Here is an 11137-nt window from a genome sequence, read left to right on the forward strand (position 1 = left end):
CTTTCTTAACAAGCGTCTTTCTGATGAGCTTAGGTTGGCCGGGTGTCTATTGGGGACAATCGGTCCAATAAATAAATAAATTCAGCTCCTCCCGTTTATGCTTGCTGTGCGTCTAGTTCTTTCTGGTCGGCCTGGTCTCACCAACGTTACATTCAGGGGCAGACGGGTAGAATAGGCTCTCAGACCACTTGCAGGAAACTTTGTGGGAAGGTGACAGCATCTGGCTTCTGCTCAGTACCACTCGATTCTCATCAGACTTTAATCCCACAAAATCCTACAAAAAGTCTGCAGTCAAGCGCCAGGATTTAGATCCCAAGAGGCAACCAAGACACCAGATGGATCTAGAGTTTCTATACAGAAGACCGGTCCAGATTTCATTCTTAAAATACCAAACACCACAACTAACATCAAGAAAGGTCAGACTCAATAAAAGACTCTATCCCAAGTACTATTCCTATGTTTTTATGACTCAAAAATCACTTTTACATGTATCAGCCGAATCTAAGTTGTATTTTTGGCTGGCGTCTTGTCCGTCCAAATTAAAGTCAAAATCCCACAAAATGAATAGGAATGTCGAACCTCACCAGCGATACCTTTCTATGAACTTTTCCTGACACTCTCTCTTTTTCTCCCGGTGAAAAGTCAACTCGAAAGTCATCAGACATTCTGTGCATATGAGTTTACGGAGACCAGAGGCCGCTTGAAGAGAACCTTCCCGGCTCGTGTCCAAACACGACTGGCGGTTATAACGACCAGAAGCATACAGCACATGTATACAGTATGTCTGTCCATACCAGGGAAGAGACGACCCACTGTAGCCTGCAAGTCCCAGCATGCAACCCTGTCACCTAAGAATCACATTTCTGCCTGAGCCTGTGTCCTCTGAAGCAGCTCATTATGCCTCCATGCGGCTTCGTTATTATGCTGTGAGAAAGACACTGCAGACGGCTGCAGCTGCACAGCTCCACCGTAGAGATGCAGTAAAAAAATAAAAACCATTGCTACTTTCGTAAACCAGGGATTTCCAACTGAGACATAATATATATTTAACCGCTGAATACTTGCCAAGAGAAGCATCAACAAGTACACAGACTGGAAAAAGCTCAAGAAAAAATTGAATAATCACTAGCACTGCCTCTTGTGCTAGTGGCTTTTTATAAACAGGAAATGATTTCCAGATAAGGATGACAACATTTCATCTGAATACTGTTCTACCAAGAACACAGATCATTTTCATAATCAAAGTGAAAACCTTTTCAACAGGATTATTTCAGATTCATGTGTGGTGTTCTTGGCAACCAAGAAAGGGCTGCAGCTATCACATTGGCTACCAAGACCGACCAGGAAGTGATTACTCTTCTGCAAAACATCAGTCCAAAACTGGGAAGTTCTTGTCTGTATTTTGTCCTATTTCAGTTTCTTTTTTTCTTTTTTTTGTGGAATAATTATAGTAAATTTTCACAAAATAATGACTAAAAGAACCAGTAATATATATATATATATATTTTTTCTGTTTTTTATTGTCAGGTCGGAAAACGTTCATTTTCAGAGAAAGAAATCAGCTTTAAAGGTCAAAAGTGTCCAGGCAAAAGTTTTGACTTTGACCTCCAGAGCTCACACAGTACAGACATTAAGTATGAACATAAATAAACTTAAATTAGAAATAAAATATTGAATTTTTTGAATAGCATTTCTCACAAATATCAACATAACATAGAAGAAAACCTACCTACGCATTCACTTTATTTCAGAAATGTTTTGAATTTTAACATTTTTAAATCTGAAAGCAGAGATCAAATGACTGGTTCCTTACACACAATGCATTTTCTTCAGCAGGTATTAATTTAATAACCATCTTTTTCAAAAGATTATGTAAAGTTCGCAGCTCTAAACAAGTTTTATTTAGCTGGAATGAGGGAGAAGATGCAGCTCCCTTCACATTACACATGTTCAAATGTAGGACTGGTCAAAAAAAGAGAGAAAAAGTTCAAAGTGAGTTGGTGAAATCAGATTCTCAGATCCTTCATTTGTGAACACAGGGGCTTATAAGATCCATCAAAGCCCAATTAAGACCAGACAGAAGCTAACAGAACCTCTGGTCCAGTAAAAGGCCTGGGGGGTCGAGGAAGTGTGGCCGCAATATAAGCAAATAGAGAATGTGAAGAGAGGAAATGGCCTGTTCCAGTGACCAGAGGCCAGGAGCGGCGGTGCATTCAGGGCTCAGCGCCGGGTTGCTGCGCCGCTCTCTGTCTCCTTTCAATGCGGCGGAGCCTCGCGAGCGGCGCTTTAAGGACAAAAAGCTCCGACACCCACAGGAAGTGTAAACAGAGGTGAAGTGTTAAAGTCCAACCCGCCAATTCTCACCTCCATTAAACGGAGGAAAACGGGATGGAGGGGGCCGGGGGGCCGATGAGGGTCTCCACAGGGCCCTCAAAGAACCTGGGAAGGGGCCCTCTTTACAGGACTGCAACCTCAAAATCTTCTACGTTTTTTTTTTGTTTTGTAAACAAGATTGTTTTTTTTTTGTGTATGAAAAAACAGAATGGAGCATCGACTTAAAAAATGGAGCTAATTTGTTACATGTGACGGAATTGACTTTGTCAAACTGACTTTTACTATGTTTTTTTTAACATGACCTCTTAATAAACTTGACACATTCACTTGGATAAACGTAATTTGATTAGCAAATGAATGAATTTTCTATGAAAGGTTGGATTACCTTGAATACACTCCAGCAGCCACTTTAATCTGAGCAAACATTGGATGTAGTTACACTTTTGTGCTTTGTTGTCTGTATTTATGCAGCTCTAAATATGCCCCATCATCATCATCATCATCATCATCATCATCATCATCATCAACCACTGACACATTATATAAAGACCAAGAAAACACTCCACAAACAAAATCTAGCCAAATATTTTTTGGTCTAATTTCTAATGCAAATGTGTTAATAGACTTAAAATAAGGCAAAACTAACTTATAAGTAACTTCTCATCAAGATATATTAGCTTATTGTCTTAAGTCAATAATTCCTTTCATTAGTAGATTATTTCACTTAGAACGTTGGAAGAATATAATGTGTTTGCTAGTTGTTGCTGGCTAGTCTGAAGGAGCCGTTTGGGGGAATGGTGTTGGAGGGCTGCTCTGTGAGGCAGGAGCTCACAGGCTTGGAAACTCCAGGTTGGAGGAGGAGGAGCCTCATCCTAAAAGGCGGAGCTAGGTCCCCCCAGGCGCTTTGCAAAGCTGTACGGTTGCCATGGGATATTGAGAACTTTCTCAAACGTGCATGAAAGAATCAAGGCAACACTCCAGGTATGTTTTCGACGAATGAATGACATTGGAGACGGGATATAAAGCTCAAAGAAGTCGATTTTATTTCGTACCGGCCCTTTAAAAAATGTGTTACACAATTTTCCACTTTTTATTTATTTTTCCTCTCACAAAATTGTTTCACTTTTACTGTTTGTGACTGAGCCTCTTCTCCTGCACAGTGCTTTCACTTGGGCTGACGTGTCAGACATCTTGAATACACTCCCGCAGCGTTCCCAGGACAGACACGATTATGGAAGTTAATCGTTCATTAAGTTGGCATCGTTGTGGTCAGTTGTTAATGCAGACAGTCTGAGGACGCAGTGGTCACCTATAAGCCCCCCCAGCTCGGACAGTAGCCCAAAGTGATAGGAGGGGGCGGGGCTTTCCATTAAAATGAAAGTAGCACTCAATCTGCTCAGCGATATGCAAAACAAGCTAGTTCCAGTCAAGAATTGAGTTGGTTTGTCTATCTTTTTTAATCCACTTATCTGAAAACTGGAATCTCTTTATTCCGGATCACAACAGCGAAACGGTCGGTATCTGTCCCACGCAGACCTTTCCCAGCGGTTTCTGCTTTTAAAAACAATTCCTTCCTTAGACCTCCAAAACGTTCTCCTCTCTACTATTCGCCAAGAAAGGAGCCCTGACAAGAAAGCCGGCATTCAAATGTGTTTTCGTTTCAATCCCACAATTAAGCCACTTAATCAGAAGATGAAAAGACATCACAGCGTTTAAATCACATCAGCAAGCATTAAAATATCTGATAGACCTTCACTTGCATGCTAATTACCTGTAAAGACTTGTTTTCACTCCAGCTTGGCCTCTTCGGACATGTTTTAACAAATCCTGAGGAGTTCCTTTGTTGTACATGTCAGATGTTTCTAACAAACTTTTAAAGAAAAAAAAGATGCAAAGCTGGTGTCTAATGAGTCGACTGTTAGAATTCATAGAAACAGTGTCAAGTGCAAAACATCAGGAACAGAAACGTAAAAAAAAAAATGTTCTTTGATGTCAAAAAATTGCAAAGCTTTGCTTTGGAGGGCAGACACACTCGGTCACGTTTTCAGTTTGTGTTGGCAGACTAAAAAGCAAAGTTTACTTTGTTTACAAAGTTTACAAAGACTCGTATGCATAACGGTAGGGAAAGTGTAAATGGCACAAACTAAAATATCAAAAACTTTAGTGAGAAAATGATGTGAATTAAAGATTAGATTCAACTTTTCAAAAAGTTTCAAAATGTGGGATAAGTTTATTTTCTGATGATGTTTTGAGGAAGCAAATTCAGACGCGGGCGGATGAGACACGCTTCACACGCTGTGTCTTTTGGACTCGTTTTTTAAAAAAAAAGTCAGATCGAATATATTTTCTCCAATACTTTAAGTCGTTCTGATTCCAAGTTGAGTACCCGGATGCGTACTGCAGCCAGACGGAGGATGCGTGGCTTTCTGCCGGACTCCCTTTCAGAGCGGATGTGGAGGCGAAGGCCCAGCAGGAACCTGAAGCGACCCACTCAGGCCAAGAGGCCGGTCGCTCTGGATTCATGTAAATGGCTTTAAAAAAACCCTCATTAGTGATGGATGTGAGGGGACAGGAAAGACTCAGGACTGTGATAGCTGAATGTGTCGGCCTGGTGAGAATAGGGCCAGAGATAATAATGATGACAGCGTTTCTTTATGCCTTTGTCCTTTTCAATCACCTGTGAACTACGACACACCTTCTCCTCACTGCAGCTGCCGTCCCACAGGGAGAACGTTCTCAAATCCTCCACTCTTATCACGTCTGTTAAATGGGAAATCGTAGAAATGTTGCATAAAAATCCACAAATACTTACATGGCTTCTTTTTATTCTCATTATCAGAGACAACAGGGTTTAAAGGAAGAAACTTGCAAGGCCTCAGGGTCTTTGTTGTTTTTTTTTATCAACTTGTCTTTCATTTGATTGGGATGATGTTATGTAGATTTCTTTTCAACACCCTGAGTTTATGTTTTGCACAACTCTTTGTGAAATGTTGTTTTTTTGGGGGGGGTTTGTTGCGTCAGCCATCGTCTTACACGTCCTTGCAAAATATCTCAAACTCAGACTGGATTCAAGTCGTGCCACAAACTTGAAACTTTGATGTACGTCTGACTTTGACTAGGTCATTTTGGCTTATAAATATATAGTTTATATCATTAAGAGAGGAGATTTAAAGAACAGGCTGTGGGAAGGAACTGTTTACAACGTAACACCAGGAAGTGGAGGAAATCACAGTTAATCCAAAAGCACAACGCACTTTTCAGATTTCCTTCAGTAAAAATCAAAACGAAAACTATTTATCAAGCATCAATGTTATTTTGGAACATTTTTAAAGCTGGAGATTCTGCATGAGTTGATTTTGAAAACAAAAACGTGATTGGTCATTTTTTCTGTGCTTAAAACAAACACAATTAGGAGGCAGAATGTGTCTCAGCTTAGCATGTGGGAACCAGAATGGCTGCCGATGATTCTTCAGGCTTCAGGGGAGAGCCGTGCTAGGAAAAAGGACGGCCCGCTGAGCCATTAGTGAGCGTCCTGTAGCTCCATTTCTCCTCTCAGCCATGACTATGAAAGGAAAGCCTTCTGGGGCAACGCGCCGCATATTCCTTGTCTGGCTCCAATAAACAACAGCAGCTAAATGGAAGCGCTCTCATTGCAGGGCACAAAACTGCAACTTTGACTTAATTGATTGACTTACTTCACGTCTGAATTCTGACAGGATTAAGATTATTTCAGATTATGATGTTGTTGTTTTTTACATCGTTTTTCTACTAGAAAATAAACGAGAAAATGACAAATATTGCCTCACTCATTTATTTGTATAAGATAATTTTTGTATTTTTTATGAAAGTACCCTAAGAAAAAAATTTAACTGGCTTTTATTGAGTAAAGCATTTTAAAAATAGGGTATAGATTAAAGAAATGCATTGGAGTATACATTAATGGTTCAACTTAATCATTTTTCATAAAAAAATAATAAAATAAAAAAATACTGACTACATGTTTGCACCTTACACCGGGTTCAATTTCAATGATTTGCTCAATTTCAACAACTTGCTTCATCAGTGAATTTTTGAGTGATAAAGAGGGTTTTTTTCTTCTCATGAATATATTTACCCAGCTTGCCGAGTAAGCAATTGTTTAAAATTCCGCATCAAACTTTGTGGTTTAAATAAATAGAAATCAAGCAGGAAGTTTTGATAGTTGCAGTTATTCTCGGGCCTAATTCCACTCTGATGGTTGGTATCTAACATTTCCTGCAAACTCTTCAGAGCATTCCTGCACCACAAAAATGATTCAACACAGAAGAAATGTTTAAATGTTTCTTTACAATGTTTTATCACAATCACAGAGATTTCTCGTTGGTTGATCAAAACTGACTATTAAGCCAGTTTCATTGGCTTAGTTCTAACAGCGCAAGGCAACAGAAAACAAAACCTTTGCAATATAATTCATCATCATAGTAACAGGAGCGAAAAGACCTTAAAAATGGTTGTCATTTTCCTCCAAGGAGACGCACTAATTTATGAAGGGCCTTTTAGCTGCTAAACTTACAGATTTATATAGCTACTCTGTGCAGTCAATGTAAACTTCAGTACCAATTTTATTAGTAAAGAGCAAATGTCATGAAATAAAATATAAAATACAAAGTATATTTCACTATTTTTTTTTTTAATTTGGTTTGACGATTTCGCTTTGTTGTTCGTACAAACATATATATATATATATATATATATATATATATATATATATATATATAATATATATATATATATATATATATATATATATATATACAATACAGACCAAAAGTTTGGACACAACCTTCTCATTCATGGGTTTCCTTTATTTTCATGACTATTTAAAAGGCAAGAAAGCCACTTATTAACCTGACAGGTCACACCTGTGCAGTGAAAACCATGTCAGGTGATGACCTCTTGAAGCTCATCAAGAAAATGCAGAGTGTGTGCAAAGCAACAATCACAGCAAAAGGTTGCTACTTTGAAAATAAGGCGTATTTTCAGTTGTTTTACACTTTTTTGTTTAGTACATGTTTCCACATGTTAATTCATAGTTTGATGCCTTCGGTGTGAATCTACTCATTGAATGAAAAGGTGCGTCCAAACTTTTGGTCTGTACAAATATATATATTTATATACATATATTTAAATAGGGGACTTTTTGGACTGGGGGGGGCTCCAGGGGGGGTTCCAGAAGGCGCTCGGGTCGTTGTCGAGCTGCCGGTGCAGAGCGTCTGTGTTTGGCCTCTTCATTAGGCATCCCGGTGTCACGTCGGCAGAACAAACAGCACGGAGCGGAGGTCAAAGGGAGCGCGCGGTGTTTAAATGTGTGTCGACTCCGAACGACGACAACGAGCCTAGAAAGTTTACAGAGCTGGAAGTTGTCCCGAGTTAAAAGACGGTGAGGGGGAAGAGACTCTCCGGATAGTGTAAAGTAAGCAGCCGCGGGCCGGACCGGACCGGACCGGACTGGACTGGACTGGACGACTTAATCCAAGACACCGTGTCAGTTCAGATGTAAACTGGTTTACAGCATTTTGGAACTAGCTTAGTTTAGCTTTATTTGTCACGCGCACGTAATGCCACAGAGAAAGGCGAGATAAACACAACAACTCAAACAAGAGTAATAGTGAGTAACAAAAAAAGACAAGATATTAAAAAGATAACAATTGAGCAAACGAGTTGCTATTTGCGAGCAACGGTCGCATGTTGACCGTGGATTAACACGCTGAAGTGGGATTAGCGGAGCCGCTCCGTGGGGCCCCGCAAACCCCGCTGAACCTGACGCCTCGGCTGCGGCAGGCAGCGGGCCTCAAACGCCACACGGCTTCCGCTGCTGCTAAAAAACACACTTTGCTAACAGGACACGGCCATGTTAGGACTGAATGGGAGGCGAACGAGACAATGACCCACGAACCAAGCCAGAACCTGTCATGGGGACGGCCCACGGTGAGTTGTTGCGCTGCTTGAAGCATCTGTCGGCCAGGCGGGGCTTGAAAGGCCCCCAAATAAGATGATTTAGGAACATCAAGGCTTTCCCCAGCGGTAATCATTACATTTGGACTTAAGATCCATGCAAGAATTTGTTGCGCAGTAAATCTCCTTGAGCCACCCCCCTGACCCCCCACCACTTCCCCCGAGGCCCCAGCGCTCTTCAAAAGCCTCGTTATTCAAAGGTTAGGATGTTTGACAATCCCAGCTTGTACAACTCCACCAATTAATTGGATACGTTGCAGTAGGGATGTTGGGTCTCTCTCATCTGTTGCTTGGAAAGACAAAGGCTTAGCGGGGGGTTGTTCGCACCTCCCCGTGCTGCCGGGGTATAAATCGAGGCTCTTCAGGTGGGTCAGGCATTCATTCTCAAAGTGGACCTCGGAGCAGCAACTTTGCTCTATGATTATTTTTATTTTTATTTCCCCCTCAGAAAGCAAATTTGAAACACGCAGATACCGAACAGACAAATGGAAACCGGCGGATACTCCGTGCGTAATTACGCACAGGCCTCACTATGCGCGCAGAGCAACGGGAGCCGCTGCGCTCCGGCCGCGAAGGCTCCAAGCGGGAAGTCTTTCACCATCGAGGCTCTGCTGGCCAAGCCGGAGGAGGCGGCACCCAGAGACCGGACCGGTCACCACCAGTGCGGGGTAAAATACCCGCAAACCGCGCCTCCTCCGCATCTGGCCGGGTTAACGCTTCCACCCGCACACTACCTCTATGCGCCCAACGAGTTGCACCCCAGCATTCACCCGCAGCCTGGATATTCCGTCTACTGCTACCCGCCGTTCACCTACGCACCATCCTGCCGGGAAGCGTTTTACGCACAAGGTAAAACAAAACAAAAAAAAAAATCAAAAAAATGGAGCGACGTCGGACACGTGGAAGATCACGACTCCGCATTACAGTGTCAGTAAACATTTTCCTCTCTCTTCTTTCGCAGCTGCCGCGTCCAAAGCGAGCGCCGCGACGCACCAGTTCAAGACGAAAGGCGGAAAGTCGAAGCGCATGCGCACCAGCTTCACCAGCGAGCAGCTGTCCCGGCTGGAGAAGGAGTTCGCCCGGCAGCAGTACATGGTGGGATCCGAGAGGTTCCTCCTTGCCTCCGCTCTGCAGCTCACAGAGGCTCAGGTGGGAACTAGAACCAGCTTCTAAGATGCAAAACAATGATAAAAACCACAAACCCTACCTATTATTTCTAAAACGAAATCATTAAAAGCTTAAAGACTTAAAGAAAACAAGCAGATTTTCAAGATTTTTCATTTCTATGTCAATGTCTAATTTATTCCTCAAATAAATAAAAATTTTAATTTATTAAATTAAACAGCTTTTAAAATGTTGACTTATCGCTTCAGAAACATTAAGCAGCCTTTATGTTAATACATACATTTTCACAAGCATAAAAAAAGGTTCATAATCTTTAAAAAAAATTCTCAGTTCAGTTGTCAGATGCAAACTGACGTAGGCCTATACCAATTGACAAATATCAAACAATAAAGTCACATAAATAGTAAAACAATAATTGAATCAATAGTGGTAGACTTTGCAAATCCTGCCTCTTGTTTTAAAGAAACTCAGCCTTACTAGCTAGCTTAAGCTTAGCGTTAGCACTGTGGCTAACTATGACATCTAAACCAAAATGTTTGCTTCAACACAAAACTTCCTCAACCACCAATTGCATCAGTGAACACCTTTGGCTTCGCTAATATCAGTGTTTGAATGTAGAGGATGGAGAGAAACACGCTGCTGTTAGCTTGTTAGAAGTAGTTAGCGCTACAACCATTAGCAAATCTTAGTATTTTTTATGTTCAGCTAGATTATGCTGCATTTGGTTGTGACATCACTTGATATCCTACTCCTTAGACAACTGCATGAAGTAACAAAAAAAAAACTGCATTAAGTATCAGCACCACCCCTTGCTAGCAGGTTTGTCTTTAGCATTAAAATCACTAAGCTAACCAAAATTTTATACAAAGTTACAATTTTAACTCCAAATCACAAATTCTGACAAACATGTCAGTGTTCCCGTTCTCTGCTCAGCACGGAACCAGTGAGGCTAACGGCTAGCTACTGTTAGCCTATTCAAAATGTTTACTAAGACGAATTAACTAGAGTAGAACATCACATTTCGAAAATAGTAAGTATCAAAGTGTGAAATAAAATCCATGTTGAAATCCGAAATATTTTTCTCTCTGTCTCTCTCCAGGTCAAAGTCTGGTTCCAGAACAGACGCATTAAATGGCGCAAACAGAGTCTGGAGCAGCAGCAGGCCAAACTGGCCAAACTGGGACTGGCCGCTCCGCCGAAGAGCCCCGGATCTCAGGGCCACGGAGACGAAGGCGACGAAGACGAGGACTTCTCCGACTCGGACGTGGATATCGATGTGTCCGATGACTCCGTGGACCACTGCTGATCGTTTCAAAACTTCCCTGTACATAGCGCTGAGAAAGGAGACGGCCATCTCCGACTGTCACTATTTAATAGATTTATACTTATATATTTAAGTTTCTGCATTTATTCGTCGAAGATGAGAACGTATCCTGTATCGCTTTATATCTGACATATTTTTAAATATATTTTAAGACTTTAATGCCAATTCAGTTGTGTTTCTTTCTTTCTCCTCTCCCTTTCACATCAAAAGCTCTCAAAGGAAAACATAAAAGATGTCATTTCCAAGTTCAAATGACACATTTTGTGAAAGTCACATGAACTATCTTGACATTCTGGCATAGTAAAATAATCAGTTTCTTTTATTTTATGTTTTATAGGCATTTGAGTAAAAAGAACATTG

General features: G+C 41.1%; 1 protein-coding gene across 4 annotated transcripts; it reads left to right on the forward strand.

The window, feature by feature from the left end:
* The first annotated feature begins 7325 nt into the window (after positions 1-7325).
* On the forward strand, positions 7326-10909 carry noto (notochord homeobox). 4 transcript variants are annotated; one of them, XM_055057256.1, is made up of 5 exons: positions 7836-8528; positions 8589-8693; positions 8777-9177; positions 9290-9477; positions 10553-10909. In XM_055057256.1, exons 3-5 carry the CDS (start codon positions 8814-8816, stop codon positions 10757-10759), a joined length of 759 nt encoding a protein of 252 aa, XP_054913231.1. In that variant the 5' UTR covers positions 7836-8528; positions 8589-8693; positions 8777-8813; the 3' UTR covers positions 10760-10909. The 4 variants fall into 4 exon arrangements, with proteins under 4 accessions (XP_054913232.1, XP_054913231.1, XP_054913230.1 ...); XM_055057257.1 differs by lacking the exons at positions 7836-8528; positions 8589-8693 and adding an exon at positions 7326-7446; XM_055057255.1 differs by having other exon boundaries at positions 7836-8693.
* The last annotated feature ends 228 nt before the right edge of the window (positions 10910-11137 follow it).

This window comes from Poeciliopsis prolifica, unplaced genomic scaffold (genome assembly GCF_027474105.1).
Source record: "Poeciliopsis prolifica strain line A6 unplaced genomic scaffold, Auburn_PproV2 SCAFFOLD047, whole genome shotgun sequence".
Lineage (NCBI taxonomy): Eukaryota > Metazoa > Chordata > Actinopteri > Cyprinodontiformes > Poeciliidae > Poeciliopsis > Poeciliopsis prolifica.